Raw genomic sequence first — 21,046 nt, 5'->3', positions numbered from 1 at the left:
CGGATAAGCAAGCCATACAGTAATCCAGATCGGTTTTTATCTATTAACTATTTCTCCCAGTACGAAAGGACAAGAGAAATGAGGCCTACCCACACAGAATTTTTCCCAATATCGAGAGGATTCTGGGAAAGAGTAGTGTCTAATGGAGACTAGTTTGGGCTTTTTGCAATGATATGCTTCCCCCAAAGTTTCATTTGCAAGGGAAACACATCACCATTTTCCCCAAAGGGCATCAAACTTTTCAGAACTAAGAATTTGACTTTTACATACACCTCGGGTAAGCACTCCCAAGAGGACTTACAATAATGAAATTCAATGGGGGGGAAAAGTGTGACTTTATTTTGTGTTTATGATAACTCCAAGTCATATATGTATATAAATGATGAGTCCCCCTGCCCCCACACACTAACTATACTGTAATCAACATGAGAAAATTTTAGAATAAATGAATTTCTCAAGAATTTCGACCACGACAAATCAAGGACTTGCATTAGCATTTCTTAGCACCGAATCTCGTAAGCAATTATGCGTCAGTGTCACTAAGTAGCCTGAATTCCTGTACTAACCCAGTGCATTTATTATCTTGACTTTTATTAATTCTAATTTTTGCAGAACATAATTCCTTTCCCCCTGGAGGCTAAGCTTATTTACAGAAGAAACCCATGCATAGCGTTAGCCATAACTGTCATCGTTACCCTAGGATGTCAAAATGGACACCACTGATTCCCAGGGTCCCGATTTTAAAACAGCTTTCGTTGTTGGTTGGTTTCAAACACAGCTCAGGCTGGCGTCAACTCACAGCAGAGCTCAGAATGACCTTGAACTTTTGACCCTCCTGCCTCATGCTTTGGCTTGGTTTTATGCAATACTAGGGACTGGAACATAATAGGGAAGTATTTTACCAATTGAAAAACATCCCTAGCCCCTGATTTTAGTTTTTGATTTTAAGTCCACTGCAAAAACTAAAAAAGAAAGAAACCTAACCCATAATACTGTCAAGTATAACAGCAATTGCGACAGGCCTCACAAGAGGTGGACAGTTTGAATACTATGTTCACCGTCAAAGCCATTTGTAAATCCAGTGTGCCTTCTGAGTGGAATGAATGGCTTCTGTCAACTTAGCATTTGCAAGAAAGCGACTGAATAAAAAGGCTTCCTGAAGAGTTTAACCTGGGAGAGCAGAGCCCATTGCACCGACCTCCACACACCCAGAGTGATGAAACGGGCTAGGTGCTTGCTGGAGAGCCCTGCCCGAGACAGGGGGCGGATCATGTTGGAAGTCAGTGGTGCTCCCCCAGCAGACCTGACTGTAAATGACCCTGCCTGGTGGGGCCAGGCAGCATCATAAATCAAACAACAGCAATTCTGCCACCAGAGAGAGAAAGAATCGTGCTGGGTCAGTGTCTCATGCCCAAGTGGCAGGTGATAACCCTGGGAAAGGAGGGAAAGAGTCACCTATCTAAATGCCCCTCTGGTCAGAGGCCCAGGCAAAAAGATAACGGGATGAGCTTCTCGACGGGTTCCATGAAGCAAGCTCCCCTATGATCTGCTGCCTCTGGTCCACAATGGGAAAGCACAGGAATACACAAGCAGCATTTGGAAGGAGCAACCTGGAAGAATGTTTCTCATACCCGTGAAGCCTGGCGAAGCCTTATGCGCCGTCCACCTGTTTCTTTGTTTTGCTTTTCTATTAACTGGCTCTTCCTGTATTTTCTGGAGTATTGATCAGCAATGGATTGCAGGGCTTGGAGTAGGTAGGTGAGCGGCGCCCACTACACCCAGAATCAAGGTCTGCATGAACAATTTCCACATTATGCTTGCAAAGATACTCATTTGCCTACTGTCGTCTCTTAAATTAGTTGAATATTAAGGTTTCCAGAAGTAGGTAATTTTGCCCATGTGTAATATATTAAGCTCCCTTGATTAACATCTGAATTAATCTAGAAATATTTGAATTGAGGGCCAATGAGATACCAAATAATCAAAACTGTTCTGAGGAACAGAAATATTAATTAACACTGGAGGAGGTGACCCTATTCTCTATCAACACTTATTCTGATTTTTCGGACACCCAGAAGTATATATTCTTATTCTCACAGGCTTTGGTATTATTTCCCATATTGTAACTTACTATTCAGGCAAAAAAGAGCCATTTGGCTATATAGGAATAGTTTGAGCTTTGGAAAGGAGGAGCTCTGGGGTCCAGAGTTTGGGATTGTTCACCCCATCCCACACACCATCGCCCTTCAAGGAGGTAGAACGTAAGTCAACAGGGATTCTGGGACAGTTAGCAACATAAAAGTACTTAATTATTGGCATGTGACACTTTCCGCTAGAGACAGGGTCTCGCTGTCTAAACCGGACTGGCCTGGAATTCACAGGGATCTATCAGCCTCCACCTCCCAGAACGCTGTGATCAGAGAGGCAGGTACCATGATGCATAGCTCAAATGAGTACTGCTGCCTGTGGTGCCCATCTTGGTTGTCAAGCTGACTGCTTCAGGAATTGACTAAAACCCAAACATTCCTGAGAGGGATTTTCTTGACCAGGTGACTTGAAGCAGGAAGACCTACCTAAGTCTGGGTCTTTCAGGATGGCAATGAAGACTGAAGATCAGGGCTCTCCAGGAATCCTCCTGGCCCTCTGTACCAGATTGGGACTGCTGAGACACTCAGTCTGGCAGACTGAATGAGACAGCCACTGTTGGACTACGCAGACAACATTCCCTTAGACAATCTAATAATTCCGTGTGTGTGTGTGTGTGTGTGTGTGTGTTCTAGCAGGTCTGTTCCTTTAGAGCACCCTGATACGACATCATAATCAGGAAACACAATTCTAGAAATGCTGACACAAACAGGCAACTCTAGATGGCAAGAAAAGCAGTCCAGAGCAGAGCTTTGCTAGTTGCCTCCCTTCTTCAATAACAAATGGATCTGACCCCACCCAACCTGCTATCAAGAAAGGCGGGGCCAAGTGGAATGAATAAATATACGTGAAACCATAGCAGGTAAGCTGTTCCAGGGGCAGGAAGAAGCTCCCCTCATGCAGTGGCATTTCACTTGTATTTTAATAAATAAATAAATAAACTTGCCTGAGGATAGAAAAGTAAAACAGCCACCCTGGGCAGCCTTATAGACCAGGCAGCAATAACAAACACCTTTAATCCCAGTTGCCACACCAGCATGCCATAGCAACCAGACAGCAATGGTGCATGCCTTTAATCCCAGCCCTAGAGAGGATTATAAAACAGGAGGAGACAGCTTTTGGTCCATCTCATTCTGAGACTCTTAGAGGCAGAATCACCATTTCAGGCTAAGGTAGAGGTAAGAGCCAGTGGCTGGCTATTTTGCATTTCTGACCTTCAGGTTGAACCCCAATTTCTCCCTCTGAATTTTTATTAATCCTGCTTCACCCTTGCTGTGCCCCCCTCACTCTACCCTACCCTCCCACCATCATCTACAACCACTGAGGGTTGTGGACTAGCTTCTGGCCTCAGTTCTCTACTTCCTGGTTAGTCATAAGGTGAACAAGTTAAGCTTCAAGCTCCTACTGCTACAGACCTAACCCCAGAGCCATGCCCTCGCTGCCAAGATGGGCACATTCCCTACAAGCACAAACCCCAAGCTGCTGTTCTCCATTCTCTTGCAACAAGTAACTAACATGGGAACATCCACCCCAGACTCCACACACTCAGGATGGATAATTCTTGGCCATGCCCTAGCTGCCAAGATGGGCACATTCCCCACAAGCACGAACCCCAAGCTGCTATTCTCCATTCTCTTGCAACAAGTAACTAACATGGGAACATCCACCCCAGACTCCACACACTCAGGATGGATAATTCTTAACAGTCACATGTTTACTGGGCCACCATCTGGAACACTGTGGTAGGTATAATTCTTCCTTGTCCATGCAGGCTGGACCCAGAACAGAGCCAAGAAGAAACCCTTCACTGAGCAGAAGCTGCAGCAAGGGTTGACTTCTGTCGACTTGGCCTCCACCTCCGCTTAGATATTCTCTAAGAACCACAGTAGTGCAGGACTTTGGTGTTGAGTTCCCATGACGACAGGCAGTTGCCCCCCACCAAACCACTTGTGGTCTGCTCCCTCGGTACTCCTAAAGTACTCAGGGGTGACCCATTGAGCTGGGTCAATATCGCATTGATCTTAGTGGGCGAACAATCTAAACATAAATGGTATATCACAGCCTGAAGAGAGAACGCTCTGGGAAGAAAAAATTCATGTCAGGGCTTAACAGTACCTCTCCCCCACCCAGTGGCAAATCCCAGCTCCCATTCAACATCTGGCTTTCCAGCTCAACAATCAATAATAATACACTTTCTCTTCACTCCTAATGTCAGCCTCCCCGGGCTCCTCTGTTTACTTCAGAGGCGGCCTTCGGAAATTCACACCGCTTCTGCGAGGTCGTGTGGCCAGTGAAATGTAGGACAGGGAATCGGCTTCTCTTCCAACCACCAAACCACGAGGTCTTTGTTAAGGTCAAAATTATCATGAAACATTATTTACATAGCACACAAGAAACGCAGCTCGGCAGCTGTTAAACACACGAGCTGCTGCATGCAATAGCACCAAATAAAAAGATAAGGAGTCCTGCAATTTACTTACTGTTCACATAAACGTTAAATGTCACGGAAGCGCTGACATCAGAGTTGGACACCAGGAAGGTGTAAGTGCCTCCTTCTGTGCCTTTTAATCTGGTCAGATGAAGTTCGCTGGCGTACCTGCAAAGGAAGGACAATAAATCAGCCCCCTGCGGACAGCCTGTCCTAAAATGCAAGTCTCTGGCGCTGTTTCTACTTGGAAAGAGATGCCTATTGGGGGAAAATATCAATGAATCATTGGATTCACAAAGACATGCACATCACTGCATTTGGGACAAAAACCTGTGTGTGAAGACACAGCAATAGGCTAGCCAAGCCTTTGCCTACCTGCCCCAGGCTACCCTCACGACCACTTCCTATTTTGCACACTGTAGAGTACCTTGAACTCTTGTCCTAGCTCAATAGCCTGCACACACCCGCTATCTTCATATCAATTCCTCAGGCCCTTGGGATCCCCATAATCACGACCTCCTCCACCCATTGTCGCCCTGCCTTGCTTCTGTCAATAACAAACGCTATGTTCCTTTGACTCCCAGAGTTGCCGGCAATATTTGTTATTCAAGTGTCTGCTCTACTCAGGGACCTACAAGATGGCTGTGAGGATGGGACACTGTATAACCCTTGAGCTAGTGTGAGCTCTAGAGGGACGGATCAGCTGTGCAAGACCATGGCCAGCTACCCTGCTCGGTGCCCTTGCTCTCTCTTTCCACTACTCAGTAGACAAACTGCCGCTAGATCAAACTTCCTAATCTCAGCCTCATGTGGAGGTGCCTCTCTCCGGGCCTATTTCCATGCCCCCATGGACCCCTGTTATGGGGTGCAGTTCAGCACACCTCACATCTGTACCCTTCACCCAAGGGTCCCCTTGAACGGCCAGGTACAGCAGCTAAGTGCAGAGTTCCCAAAGGTCCTTACGCAGCAGCTTTCCTGTTCCCTCAGCTTTCTCTATGCAGAAATCCCACGCCACTGAACTCTTGTCTCAGGCTCAGCTTCTCGGGAACTGGCCTGTGGCAATTCCTTTTTAAACAAATGCATGCAAGATGCCAATGTAAGTGCACCTCACCTCAGCCAGGCCTCTGCTACTGGGTAGATACCAACTTGGCCACTCCTCTCCTATTGGGTGCTCCCCAACTCCATCCTCTTCAGCCCAACCATCAAGAGTCCAGGCTAGCCTATCCATTCTCACTTGTGTTCACCCAACAGGCAGCAGCTCCGGAATGAAATAACAAACCCCACCCAGTTACCAGCCCCTTCTTAGTCATTTGATCATGGTCACCTCGGTTCACCCTTCTGGGCTTTGGTTTCCTCATGCACAAAAATGGGGGATTAAGAGTGCTCCAGAGCCAGTGAGAAGAGTGGGTGAAGATGCATCCAACACGAGCACCTGAGTTTGATCCCGGGAATGCATGGAAAAGGCAGAAGGAGAGAACTGACTCCTAAGGGCCTCTGAGCTTCACGCGTGCTGTGGGACACGCTAGGGATGCATTATGCCGCTCACTGTGTCATTACACAGCCACATAACAAACTCCATTTAAAAAAAATTAAGTGTCCTTCTAAGATTTATGCTGAGACAGGTCAGGCAAAAATGACAGAAACAAATGAAAGCACACAAGGCATCATTACTGCTACTATTGGAACTATAATGTTTCAAATATCTAATAAGAGATCTGATAGTAAAGAAAGCAACTGATCACCTGGCCCAAAGCTTAATAATTCATAGTTACCCTCAGAGTTTTAATAAAGTAGTAACTAATGTATCTTCCCCTTCTTCCTAAGGAGAATTCTTGTGTCCTGAAGATGTGACAGTTATTGCTTTGGGTTATCCTTAAAAACTAAGAGAAACGTAACCCCCACTTTCCAAACGAGAAACTGAGACGGCATGCATACACCTGTGTGCAGTGAACATTCTAACCCATGCCGAAATGAAATCCTCAGGCTGAGGACACAGGTGGCTCTAATCTGACATCTCTCCATGCATGGCCGGGTCACCAGGACCTGGGAAGGCAGCCGGGAGAGAAGGACTCGAGTCCCTTTCTTACCTGATGTTACTTTTATTATCAGACTTGAGATAATCTTCCCACTTGTTAGGGGAGGTCCTGTTCATATATATCCACTGCTGATGTTCGGGTTTGGGGTAGGCCTCGTATTCAACCACCAAATCCACATTTTCTCCGTCGTTTACAAATACCGTAGTGTTCTTCACGGGGAAGATGTTGATGAATCCCTTATCTGATTGTGACAGAATAAGACAGCCATCAGTATTCATAACTGAGAAGGAACACACGTCACCTTAGGATTACAAAAGTGATGACTTCCAGTGTTGAGGAACAACCAGGGAGAAGATGTGAGCCAGCCACTGCCCTCCTCCTGCTCTTCACTCTGTCCTTGGGTGAGAAGAGGCACACACCCACGTCTCCGCCTTGTATCATGCATCACTAGCAATTCCCTAAAAGGTCCTCTCCAGCCACTGTCTTCAGACTTGGGAGGTTCAAGGCCTAGGGTATTTTACTAAAATAGCCCCCATCTAGACCCGGAACAATTACAAACGTAGCAAGAAAGTACCATTACCGAGTGAAGGCTAGTCCAAGCTCTAATGTATGATGAAAATGATGCAGAAAACATCATTGTGTATCTGAAGAGAAGGATCTGGCCATCAGTCAGACAGCGAAAACGGGGCTCTTACTTCTTATGGGGGATAGTGGTGGGTGGCTTTGGAAGCAACTAAAGGAGAATATCGTGAAGGGCAAATCTGAATTAAGGAAATGGGAAAGAGGACATTAGACTACAGCTATGGGGGAGAATGTTTAGCTAAACCGGTGATTAAAATATGGAGAGAACTTTCCATTTATTAAAAATAGCAAAACTAATTTAAAATAAACCCAAGAATCTCAAGTGTGTTCAAAGAAGCGCAGAGAACCACACACGACAAACTGGCACGCTTCTTCTCAGAACCCGTTAGCGATCGAGATTTTCTTTTTTTAAATTATCTATTTTTAAGTCTAAATCCTATAATTTCCATTTGAGGACTCTTCTTAAAATGGGTTAGAGATGCACAAAGTGCTATTTGTACAGGTTACGATAACTCTTGAAATGACAGAACATTGGTGAAGTAAATAATGCAGCCTTAGAAATGGCCATATAACAATCCAAGAGCCAGCCTGAAAAAGAGCAATAAACTAATTGCCCAGTTTTATTTTTATAGCCACCATTTAGGGGATGCTCACTATGTGCCAAGAACTGCCCCAGGCACTTTAGCACACATTTTATTTAATAATTATGACATTATGTCATTCTGGAACATAGAGCTGTAGCCTCTAATTTATAGATGAAAAGCAGGTTATGGGTTTTCTCTGCATGTATGTATGTCGTGTTTGGTGTCTGGAGGTATGGTACATGCACATAAACAGTATAGACATGCCTGTCAGGCAAGAGCAGCATGCCAGGTGCCTCCCTCACCATGGGCCAACCTAATGTCTTCAGACAAGGTCTCCCACTCCGTCAGAGACCCACCATTTCAGTGAGACTGGCTGGCTGGGGAGCTCTCGGGACTTGCCCGTCTCTGTCCCCCAGTATGGGGCCACAGTCGTACACAGCTGTGCTTGGTTGTTTTTATGTAGGTGTTGAGGATTTGAATTCCACTTCCTGAGGTTTGCAGAACAAGTGCTCTTATCCACTAAGTCATCTCCCCAGCTCCAGGTTAGAGATGTAGAGATAACTCTAATTTACAGGTAATGCTTGTTATCTCTAATTTAGAGGTGAAATTGATGATTTAGATTTGGATCCAAAAACATAAAGCAAAGTCTAGCTTCGAACACAGGTCTCAGAGAAGCCAAGAATGGCCTCTTTTTTTAGAGTCTCTATACATGTTAAGTGAGAGAGAATAAGAACATGAATAAAACTGTATGTATAATGAATAATGAATACCCATATACAAAAATAAGCAAAATACTCAAATCTTTAAAATCAGCTACATCAAGTTAAAGTTTAAATTTTATTCTATTTCATTTTCAAATGCTTAAAATTAATTGTAAACTTTCACTAACTTTGCATTATCTGCGTATACACAAGAGACTGTCACTGTAGTTGGGTCCTCTGGTTGCCTATAGGCTCAGAGTCAAAAACTGGATTGTTCCAGTGTCCTCTGGCTACTGAACCAATTCGAAAAGGATTATTTTCAGGGTGGAATGAAAAAAAAATCTTCCAAAATAAAAAAACTGGAGTTGGAGCTGGTCCTGTCCTAACATCAGAATCACGAACAACAGAAACCCTGCCACTCTTTAGGACAAAGCAGGGTTTTATTGTTTGCTAGATCTTGCTATGTTAAAAGAAGAAATGTTGCATCACAAGGTCATATATCCAGATACTGCACAATGAAACAAATATCATAGCTACCATAAAGCAAACATGTAAGTGGTCCTGGGTTTTCTATAGTCTCCTTTGCTCAATATTGGTGTTATGATTAAGGATATTCCTCCCACAGGCCCATATGTTAAAGGCTTAGTTGCTAGCAAAAAGGCTTGTTGGAAGTGACTGGATCATGAGGGGTCTAAATTCATCAATGGGTATCCACTGGTAACTCTACTGCTGAATGGAACAGGAAGGGGGTCTGTTTGAAGCAAACGGGGTCATTATGGGTATGTCTCTGAAGAGTCTGTCTTGTGCCTGGTCCTTTGTGAGCATCTCTCTGCTTCTCTTCCACCTCCTGCTCCCACCATGATGCTCCAGACTTGCCTCAAGTCTCCAGAAGGAACCATGAGCAATAGAATCTTCCTTCCTTTGAATTGCTTGTGTTGGGTGTTTTGCTATACTAACAAAGGCTGACTTAACACAGTAGGATTATATTCTGTGGTGGAACGAAGCTTTACATTTCTATAACGTAAGAATTATTAAGACTCTACCTTAGGTACTATAACATAAACAGGGACTAAACAAACTGTTACATTCAGTCGTTTTTCAAGTACCCCTTTATTAAGAAATTGGTGGCACATTAACTTCCAATCAGGTCCAAACACTATGTCTGACACTCCCATAAAAATCTGCCTCTCCTCATCTCCAACGCTGTGGGAGTTGGAGGTTGTAGAGAAAAACTGGAGGACATTAGACAGCAAATGGCAGAGCCCCTAACCCAAACCCAGGCCCGATTCCATCTGCTCTTGCCACAAAAAAACGACCAAAAGGTACCGGTGGGAGATGGTGAGTGTACTCATTTGCTTCGCGATCGTAAAATTTTTATGATCTAGATGTAGCCCTGTAACATTAGTTGTGGGCCTTCATTGTACACAATTCTAAATATTAAAGAATAAAAATAAAGTCAGCAGGATCCCACAGTCTTACTCTAACACCCATCCCAGGTTGGATCCGAACCCCCTCACTGCCCTTTCCTGTTCCTGTCCCACCACGACCCACTCCTAACCTACGGTAAAACCAGATTTGGATTTCACAGCCACGGGGCTGGCTTTCCAGTCACACATTTGTACTTCTTGGAAACTGATGAATGGATTTTTAAAATCCGATTACATACTACAATATGCTCAAAACATCCTTCCTAATTGCTTTCTGGAGCTGAAGAGGATATATCAACATGCTCCCTAATCAACTTAGCAAATTAGTGCTTATGGAGTTTAATATTTTAAAAGCATAGCCCTCTATTCAAATTAATAAATGGCTCACGATCACATTTGGGGACAGAGGAGCACACTTTCTGTGTGATGACTCTATAATTATAAGCGGAGAATCTTCTCTGTGTTCGTCTGTTGAGAGACTTTCCATTAGAACTTGGGCAGAAACACCAAATTTTTATGACATAACTAAAGGGGGTTAAAAAAAAACACACAGAGCTCTGTTCCATAAATTGCTGAAATCTGGGGTGGGGAAAGAAGAGAGACGAAAACAAACAGTGCTTTGCTTTATTACTGCTTACGAAGATGAGTTTCACCGCGCTACATGTGGGCTATCAAAAGGCAAGTAGCAAGAAAATGGTTGCATTAAAAAGGTATGAATATATATATATATAATTTTACAATTCAATTACATTAAAGATAGACAATTAAAAAACCACATAGGAACCAAAGAAAGAATGAATGGAAAAAATAGAAAGAAGAAAACTATGAATAAAATAATTTTGAGACAATTATTACTGGTCTGGGTAAAACAAAAAATAACAAGGAAGCCACTATGCACTGCCTCTCTTTAAGAGCAGCTGCCTGGGGAGTAAACACTCGTGGGATGTCTAGCCTTGGGAAGACCAAAGCTAACCCTACTATGCTGAGCAGATGTGGAGACTCTGGGGGCAGAGAGAGGACCTCCTCTAAGCAATGCTCGCCAGGACCAATTCCACCTTCCTGAAGGCCTCAGCGATGAAATTTCAAGCTACAGGGAGCAGGGAAGGAGAAGAGCAAAAAAAGACTGGAGAAGCCCAATTCAGCACAGACCACAGAGGGACTAAAGCCGACAACCGGCAAAAACAAAGTATGGGAGACAGAGAAATCCTCCAGGCTCTCGCATCTTTGAAGCCTGACAAAGGCCATCTATGGTCATCTCCAGGCTCATAGCCCTCAGCAAAGGCTACAGTGTGGGGGCAAAGTCAGTGTGTGCTTTGCTTGCTCGGGGAGGGAACACAGAATGAACTTCAGGGGCTCTTCTCCATTGTCTTTTGGGGCAAACTGGTAGGATTTGGTTTGGTGTTCTTCTGGCAAAGAGGCTCCAGGGATAATATTCACTCATTCATTCATTCGGCGATAATACATTCTACGAATGGGTTCTTAGAATCCCATTTGCATAGAAAGGAAACTATCTAGCAATTTCTCCTCTCACTATTGCCGGTAATTTATACATTCCCATAGAGATATTTACCTACTACTTTCAAGGTTGTTGTGACATTTGCGGATCCAAAAGTATTATTGGCATAACACATGAAGACTCCAGAATCGTTAACTCTTGCCGAGCTGATAGTCAGCGTCTCCTGGCGTTCATAATCGAAGTCGCCCCGATGCCAGCTACTCTGTTTCACCTGCGCTTTAGCCTGTGGTTTTCAGAAAGGGAAGGGGGAAAAAAAAAATCAAAGATTACCATATAATTTATATTCAAGATCTTTCCTAAATTAAAAATAGCAGCAATTAACTTCTCCATATTAGCATTCATTATACACTACCGAGGAGGAATAATAAGGCGTCGTGACAAGCCTGTCACTAGAAACCTTCATATCACAGGATTATATTGAAAGATAGTCATTATGAATGATTGAGGAAAAATGAGAAAAATTCATTCCAAGTTCTCCGCCGTATTAGATTTTCAGTCGTCCCCACGGAAGAACTATTACAGAATACTGATGTTTCATAATGAGTCAGCACACTTACATCATAGTAACATTTCCGACCCTACCCCCTTAAAGGCAGGATCTCCATGCAGCAGCCCAAGATAGCCCAGGGTAGCTTCTAACTCCCTATGTAGCCAAGAATGACCTAGAACCCCTGTTTGAGTGCTGGCATCACTGGCCTATGCCACCATCAGGCACAGTTTCTGCTGTGCTATGCACTGAGCCCAGGGCTTCACACGCATGCGTGCGAGGCAAGCAGGCTTCCGCTGAGCTCCATCTCCAGTCCCTCCTGTTACCTTTTCATGTGTGCATCTAGGGACCAAAATGAAACATATAATCTCTGTATTAACATTTAGTCTCTTCAAAACTAAAATGAGAGTCACAATACGTACAGCTGAGTTGGAGGTTCACCACATTTAATCAACCCAGTCACATTTTCTGAACTATGGAAGTGACGGGGCACATGACACATACAAGACCACATCACAAAGCATTTGAGCAGGCTGACCAGAAAGGACCATGGTTCTGCCCTTGTGACACGGCTCTTGTGATCTGGCTGCAGACCACACATGGAGAGATGCTTGCATGGGAAGTACCACAGGCAGCCAGCGCTAGGCTGCATTTGCTGCCATGCGCACAATGTGTGTTGCTGTTACAATGGGGAAACAGCCACTAAAGAACACGAGCAAGCAGGAGCTGCTACTGGGCGGCCAGTGCTCATAATGGGAACGATGCAGGAAAGGAGCTTGGCAGGACCCGCAGGTCCTCAGATCATCTGTGTCTAAGGGACAAGACAAAAGTTCCAGGATGTGACTGCCATTACACTTGAAACAACATGAATTTCCATCAGGTAGATGTCACAGTGAAGACTATGACTGTTTAGGAAATGAGAGAAATTTTTTTATTACTTAGCACAGGAAGGGGTAGGGTAGCTCACCTCTGTAGAGCCAACATTTAGCAGCTGAGACAGGCCAACGGCCACAGGTTCAAGGCCAGCTTGGGCTACAATAGTGTGAAGCTATCACAAACAAGCATCAATCTTACAACTGAAACCAAGTGAAAAGGCACACACATGGGGAAAAGACAAGAGAAACAAACATAGCAAGCACACAGGCTACCTGGCCACTTGTGACCTTGGAACACTCCAAATGTGGTAGCTGAGAGTTCACATATAAGATATGCCAGATTCTGGCTACTTAGAATTATCTAAGATGCAGAATACATTAATAACCTTTATGGTAATTTTTGTAAGAAATGATAGTATTTCTTATTTCTGAGTCAAATATGACATTAAAACCATTTACTTTTGGAATGTGTCTACTGGAAATTTTTAAATAGCCTGTGAAGGTCACATTATATTTCCATTATATATACAGCATTACTAGCGACAAACAGACAATACCTTTCTTTTTCCTCGTATAATTATAGTTTAAGAACTGTTATTCAAGCATGGAGACCAAAAGCCTTACACAGGCAAGACAAGCGCTCTGCTACAGAGCTGATGCCCAGCCCACGAGGTTTGGAATCCTATGACATTAAAATAAGCATACATAAAAGTTGATGGCCCAAGGATTAATAAAAGAGAATCTATGTGGCCATTAATTGGCTGCGAGCTCTTGATCAAGTCAAAGACACAGCTGGCTTCGGCCTCTGTTTCTAAAAGGTGTGAGCTAACAATAGTGCTTCAAACGCTGTTCCCATACAGACAGCTGCAGATTCCAGGCCATCCCTTCTAGGTGTTTATAAGTGGTAGGAAGCTGTCATTCTCCCACATAGGATCACTATCGAAACAAAATGAACCATCCTCATGATGGCCTTTAGGCCACTCTTTCTGAATTCTCTCCAAAGCCACAGTGACACCGAGCAGATGGGACACCACTCCCTAGTAGGGCCAGAGAGTCCCCAAAAGGGTGCTCAGCACAAACTCTGAGATGGTCAGGGCAGAACAAAACAGCTTGATCAAAAATGGCGTCCTAGCAACACCTCAAGTCAAAGACCACAACTTAACAACCACCAAGCTCAGAAGTAAGAGTGAATAGACACGTTAGCGTTTGGAAAGCACTAGGAAAGCCAGCCGAGATCCACAGCCACCACAGAAACCCTGAGACGTACGCTTGAGCAAATAATCACAGCCAATCTTAGGATCGCATTGTGGCTTCCATTTCTCATGAGTGAAACTTCCTCTAAATGGTCAGGAGAAAATATTACGGATTTTTAAAATAATCTGATAGTGCTAACAGCATTCCAAATTATGCCAAAGGATCAATAAAAGATTCCTGGTGAACCCTGGCCGAGAGCCAAGAGCCCCATCTGCAAGTCACACATTGCATGCTGTCTGCACATGATTTGCTTTGCTTTAACCCTTGGAGGCACACACTGGGTGCTCCCCGAAGAGTTCTGAACACTAAAGAATTAGCTAGCATCGCCGGAGGGTTAATTGGGAATGGCATGAGGGCTCCTGGGAAACGTGGTTCAGAGCAAAACCACCTGGGGCAATTGAATTTCTCATCTTAACAGGGCTAATTTCCAAATAGACACACACACACACACACACACACAGCTTAAATTGTTCTCTCATCTGAAATCAACAATTTATAGAAAGCCAATTAATATGGGATTGCGCTCTGTAAGGTTAGCCCAAAATCCATACAGAAGCTATGATTTTTATTACATTAGATAGTCTAAAAACTAAAGCTGGCTTCTCTGAGTCATTGGTTTAAAAGAATGAGTCTCCAGTACAATCCATTCTCCAGGCCAGTGGCAGGCTTCATAGACGGAGCAAGATATCATCCATCAAGGTCTGAACAAATACCATCATTGTGCGGATCACCATGGTTATGCGTTTAGCACAGAACTCTTCATGCAGGCACGAAATTGTCAACGTTGAACATTGGCCAAGAGGAGGAGGAAGAGGAGGAATGAAATGTATTTTTTTATTCATTTCACATTCCCATATGTGAATGGGCTAGGGAATCATCTACTAAAATTACTTAAAAATAGAAAGGAAACTCAGTCAATGGGAATTTTAATGCAAAATGTTAGGAAAATTAAGCGTTTTAAAAGCCTTGTTACTGAGTTATTTCAGAAAAAAGAAAGAAATCTCCAAATAAAACTGTCTAAAATTGTAATGACAATGCCCTTGCCTACCTAGCAGGCATAATGCCTCTGGGTTCAAGTCTTAGCACTGAAGGAAAGAGAGATGGAGGAGTGGAGTATCTGGCTAGAATTTATTTAAGATAGACAGATTTGCCCAACACAGCGAATCTGACATGCAGTAGGCATTCAATATAAATTTGTCAACTGAATGAGAACATAAGCACGTCCAAACATTTCACATTAACGACAACCATTTTATTAATAGCAACTAAAACAAACAGAAAACCATTAGCAACTTCATCTCAGGTAACCAGGCTCAAAGGGGGAGTTCAAGCTGCGTGAAGGGAGAACCCCATCCCTGGCCACTCTTTGGGGCTCAGAAGAGCTTTGTGGGCCACACATCACACCATTTATTCTCCACAAGAAGAGGAGAGAGGGTTGCTGGCAACGCTTGCTATCATCTGGCCTAAGCAGGTTATACAGTGATTCATTTGCTTTGTTTCTGAATCTCCTTACTAAAGTTTAAAAAAAAAAAAAAAAAGAAAGAAAATGAAAGTATTAAGTAATAACCTGAGGCTAGTGTCCACTCTTTTCTCAAAATATAGTGAGAATATGGCAGATAGTTTCCACTAATAATAAAAATGCATATGTTGTAATATATACAGGCAAACAGCAAGCAAACACACTCTCGGCGAGTCGCTAACAGCCATGTGGTGTCTGCTAGAAGAGTCATCTGCAAGCATGTTTGTAGAGAACACAATCTCCCACACAGGGACAGCCACAAGCCACTAGGAATACGCAAAGCTCCTTACCTGCGTGTTCCCCTTTATCCACATGGAGCCCACGGAACTAGACACATCCTTTATGGTGCATGTCACCGTAAATTTGTCCCCTTCCCTAAGGAGATGGCTTGTTTCGGGCACAGAGACAACTGGGATGGCTTTGATGGCTAGAATCAGAAAAAATATCTGCCTGAAGTCAGTGGTTCCAACACAGCACGAATTTTAATTCTCTTGGTTCAACGGTCATTTTTTAAAAAAGTATTTTAGTTATGTGTGTGTGTGTGTGTGTGTGTGTGTGTGTGTGTAAGTATATGCCATTTGTGGGTGTCTGAGAAAGCCAAAAGGAGGGTGTAGGCACCCTGGAGCTGGAGATACAGGCAGATATAAGCCACTCAAGACCAGTGCTGGGATCTGAATTGATCTTTTGGAGAAGTAGAAGACACTTTTAATTCCTGAGCCACCTCTCTAGGCCCAAACTTGCTTGTCCTTAACTGTGGATAGCTTGCATTATATCATTAAATAAAATACAAAACACAATACATGCTAACCTATGTGTTCTGCTTGCACATCTAAATACACTATCAGTTATGTCGTTTATCCCAGACGTATATCCATTCACGCTGAGTGAAAAACACAGGAATGTCCACTAGATCATCAATACCGCTGGCTTTTCCAGCCAGGTGGAAGACGTTAGCATAGTGAAGCAGGGTTAATCTCTACCTGGGACACACTGGGCGATTTCTTGAGGACCTCGCCTATAGCTAAAAATAGGCTCTTAGCCAGTGGGTACCTTTCCTATGTATTATACAAACACACCTTGCTTATTTCTAAAAACTTCAGGTTTTAAATAATTAAAATTTCCTTCATTTTAATGAATACAGCTTTTCAAAAGTGGACTAAAAATTCTCCTCATCAGTTGAATCCCAAAGTGATACTGATTTTAAATAAACTTGAAATATAAAGCCTTGCTCATCTTTCAGCTACTGAGAGGCTTGATGTGGCCCCACAGTAGTTAAGGTCCACAGGCCATGGACACTTTCTTTCTCGGAGCTTAAGTGGCTTGGGAATGCATTAGAACCAATCAGCCAAAGAAAAACTAATCAAGTCACTTGTCCACAGCAAATTAAAGAATAAACCCCTTGTTGACTAATCTTCTCAAATCAAATCTTCCCATTGAGCAGGAACACTTGTGGCAAGGATGCTGTCACTTTGGGATGCCCTAAACCAGCAAGTTTAGTGTCCATCTCAGCCAGCAGCAGACATGGGCCTGTCACCCTAGAGGAATTTACAAATGGCATTACTTTGGAAGCTGGTAATCTTACTATCGCAGCTTGTGTCCTGATGCCCTAGGCTAAGAGGGCAGAGAGAAGCCGGCGCCGGGAACAGGGTCTCCATCTCCCAGGAGATGTAAGAAACAACCATACCTGCTCTTACTTTCAGGATGAACTTGTCTGACAACACCCATTTGCCTCCCCGCTGGGCAGCACAGCGGAGACACAGCCGGTGGTAGGCGCGCTTCACGTTTTTGATGGTGATGCCAGCCTTGGGGTTTGGGACGAATGTCAGGTCCTTGGGGAGAGTTTTCCCATCACACTCCCTGAGGGAGTAACTGGACACCTGCGGGTCAGTCAGAGGGCAGCGGACCAGCGTGTCGTTGTCTTCTTTCCCATACAAGGGAAGGTCAACCAGGAAAAGTACGGCAGGATCTGTGAAGCAGAACAAAAAGTCAGCATGTTGTGTGGCTTGACGTGGACACTGTTTCTGTTTGTTTCGACAGGGTCTTACTATACTGGCCTGAAACTCAAATGTAGACCAGGATGGCTTTGAATTCAAAAGAGATCCACCTGCCTCAGCTGGGATTAAAAGCGTATACCACCACAAGAAAACATTTAAGACTTAAAGCATTCCAAGCTTGCATAACACAATAACTTCCCATTTTTCTAAATTTGAATTTACAAGTATGTACATGCAGACTGAAGGCTCGAAGGGGGTGTCAGATCTCCTAGAGCTGGAGTTATACGTGGTTGTGAGCTGCCCTGTGTGGGTCCCCAGTAAAAGCAGCGTGTGCCCCTCAAGGCGGTGCTTCCTCTCCAGCGTCCAACACACTGGCCTTTTGTGTGAGCACCAGGGATCCAACGCAGGCCCTCAAGCTTGTGTAGAGAGCACTCATTGCACTAAGCAAGCATCCCAGCCCCCTGAAGCGCTGTCTTAAAATTATCCTCTCCACCTGGAAATCAAATGCTACAAACATACAAACGGAATCTGTTGCCACTGAAACACATTCGTTTTATCATTTAATTAAGGAAAAGAAAAAAAAAAGAAAATCAAACCTTTATGACCAGACTTTCTACCTAGACTTTCTCTGTCACCAGGGTGTAGTCTCCAACAAGGTGCCATTTTCTTTCTTCACAGTGCCACAGACCGGTTAAGGGTCTAAGCAGGAAGAAACGGTGTGAGCTTTGCTCCAACTAACTTGGCCGCTTCCTCAGTCAGGCATTAAGCCCGTTGTGAGGCCTGATGGTCCTTTCATTACCGCCTGGAAATTACAGAACACCTTCTTCTCCATCCAATGTCACCGGAAGCTGGGGGTGGGCTTAACAATTCAGAGCCGAACCCTGAAGGTAAACCGTGGCTTATCGGGTGAGCAGGTCTACTCAGCTGCCCACTTAAGGAAGGACAACTGATAAAGCAGGCAGAGGCACAGTCAATTTCATGGCAATCTTCCGAGGCAGCTTTATTAACCCGTTTGAGCATGCGAAGATTTATATAATTGTGTCTCCTTAGCAATCCCCTAAGGGAGACTGCTCATCTTATCTAAGGACCACAGTGAGAAACGGAGCGCCAGGCTAGGCAGCACACCTCCCAGGCACAAGAAAGACATCTCCTATGTACACTGAGAACCGCAAGCGCGTTCTAAACGACAGGCCGGTACCAATGCCCCACCGGGACTGGGGCTCTCATTCCCTGCCTCTTAAACTGTCGCTAGGTTTGCTTTTAACGTCACCCAAAGGATGCAGCCCTTTGGGCTCTGACATCATAGCAAAAGCTCACATATAGATTGCTGGATTTGTCTAGAAAACAAGGTATGGGAATAGAAGCCTCATCCCTTCGTCTTTTGTTTTGAAGAGGTTGTAACTGTTGCAAAGAGCCAACTCCAAAATAACATATGACTGATAAGGGATGCTTAGCTGTCTGAGATGTTTCTCTGGAATTTACTCCCTGAAGAACGGGCCAAGTCTTTTGAAGTGCTAGTCTGTGTAGGCCTTTGGAGGCCTTTGGTTTCCCTGAAGTGTTTTTACTAAGTGAGAATATTTAGTATCTCAAGGCATTAAAATGCAGTTTTCCCAAAGGGCCTAATTTATTCTGAGGGTTGACTCCAAGAACCAGGACAAATGGGCTAACCAGATTGCAATCCAGTTATGGCCTTGGAGACCCCCAGCTAGGGCCACACTCAAAGCCACTGCGAATCAAAAGATGGAGGAGGCCAGCAAAGGCAAACATTTACGTTAGGCCTTCTAGGACCAGCCGGGAAAATCATGTCTGTGGTTTGGTCACCTAAGTAAGAACAGGGTACGAGACACTCTATGCCACGGCAACAGAGAAAGGCCAGCATTTACCTCTAACAAACACGTAAATAGAGCTGCTGAGGCCAGCACTGTTGATACAGGTGTATTTGCCCGTGTGCGTGGCCTCGGCTCGTTCCTGAATCCACTCGCTGTGCTTATTCTCACTCATCTGATTGATGGTCTCGAAAGTCCATTTGACGAAGGCGGGATCGACACACATCAGCCTGACTGTGTCACCAGCTTCGACGATCAACTCCGGTTGCGCTGGATGGATGGATGGTGGAGGCAGCTCCCCTGGACTCGCAGATGGCTGGGAAGTTCCTGCCAAGAAAAACAAGGACTGTGTTGAGTGTGAGCTGTCTTGGCGAAATAAAGCATTTCTTCTAATATTGAGTTCCATCTTCTGTGTACTCTACAATAAAAATAGCCCTGCTATTTGTGGTTGAAAAGGGAATTCTGTCTAAAGTTTAAATTCATCTATGAAGTTATTTTCTGCAGTCTTCAATTAGTCCTATGGGTCACATTTGGTATGCGAGCTGCCGAGCTGGACGCGCGCCTTTCTTCAGGTCAATCGTGCACAGGGCTTGCACTGATGAAGGTCTGACCCTCATGGCGCTACAACACTCATGTTCACCCTAAAAACCACAGCAATGGAAACCAGAAACAATGATGATCCACTGTTCACCCTTCTGGGGAAGCACGGACATGACTTATTCCTCAGTGGGGTAGCCACTGATAAGTTGCCCCAAGTTAAGGAGATGAGCCACGAGCGCTGCTCACATTAAAGTCAGTGGGCCACCAAAGGCAAAACAAGTAAGACTTTCTGTAAGGAGGAGGCAGCTAGAGATGAGGAGGTTGAGCGGAGAGGGAGGAGACAGGACAGCCGTAGGCAGTTATGATAAATATGTATGTAAAGCAGCAGGCAGGTATGATGAATACACATATGCATATATACACATATATAATGTGTATATAACTGTGAAAAAGTCAGTCAAAAATAAGAGTACACGACAGGAAGACATCCTTCTGTTTTTCTTATCCTTCTGTTTTTCTTCAAACTTCGGAATTCACCTATTTTTACACAATGCTCCTTACATGACAATGCTCACAGAAATAAATATCTACCTAGTTCCAAATGTTGAGATAAAAATGATGACCGCACCTTCCAGATTAGACCCTGAGGCAGCTGACCACATATGTTGGATTCCAATCTGATCAACCGAATGCCCAGAAACTCCACATCGGCATGGCATATGGTTTTGACACACATCTCAGAGTTGAGGAAAAAACTCTCTCCTCCAGAAGCCAGGGTGGAAAGAGCTGTCAGGGAAACCTGACCATCAGAACTAAATATGGAGGGATAGACCCTGTCCCTAAAAGCTGCCCTCTGACCTCTGAAGGTATGTGAGTGTACACACACATGCAGTAATAGTAAATAGAAATGTCGCAAAAGGACTCTCTTCAAGTACAAGAGTAAGTGAAATACGGCTGTAAGTTTAGACGGAAGAAAAAGAGGCGGGTCAGACCTTGGCCCTATCAGATGAAGTGGGAGGGAAAAGGGAAAAACCCATGTATGAGGTGTCCACAGTCCTTGTGGGGCATGATGGGTAAGACTGAAGAGCCTAGAAGACCACCTAGAGCCCCCACACCTCAGTGCAAGCCTGGT

General features: G+C 44.3%; 1 protein-coding gene across 2 annotated transcripts in view; it reads right to left on the bottom strand.

Moving 5' to 3' along the window:
• Positions 1 to 21,046, bottom strand: part of Kit (KIT proto-oncogene, receptor tyrosine kinase) — a 77,576-nt gene that overhangs the window by 25,763 nt on the left and 30,767 nt on the right. For both annotated transcript variants that reach the window (XM_057772229.1, XM_057772230.1), the window contains exons 2-7: positions 19,432 to 19,701; positions 17,239 to 17,520; positions 15,845 to 15,981; positions 11,474 to 11,642; positions 6,661 to 6,850; positions 4,626 to 4,741 (exon numbers count right to left, since the gene is read on the bottom strand). In XM_057772229.1, the coding sequence (XP_057628212.1) occupies positions 4,626 to 4,741; positions 6,661 to 6,850; positions 11,474 to 11,642; positions 15,845 to 15,981; positions 17,239 to 17,520; positions 19,432 to 19,701 (1,164 nt within the window). The remainder of the gene's footprint in view (positions 1 to 4,625; positions 4,742 to 6,660; positions 6,851 to 11,473; positions 11,643 to 15,844; positions 15,982 to 17,238; positions 17,521 to 19,431; positions 19,702 to 21,046) is intronic.

The sequence above is a fragment of the Chionomys nivalis genome, chromosome 6 (genome assembly GCF_950005125.1).
Source record: "Chionomys nivalis chromosome 6, mChiNiv1.1, whole genome shotgun sequence".
Taxonomy (NCBI): Eukaryota; Metazoa; Chordata; class Mammalia; order Rodentia; family Cricetidae; genus Chionomys; species Chionomys nivalis.
Note: the sequence above shows the minus strand (reverse complement) of the source record. Positions and strands in the feature narration are given on the sequence as shown.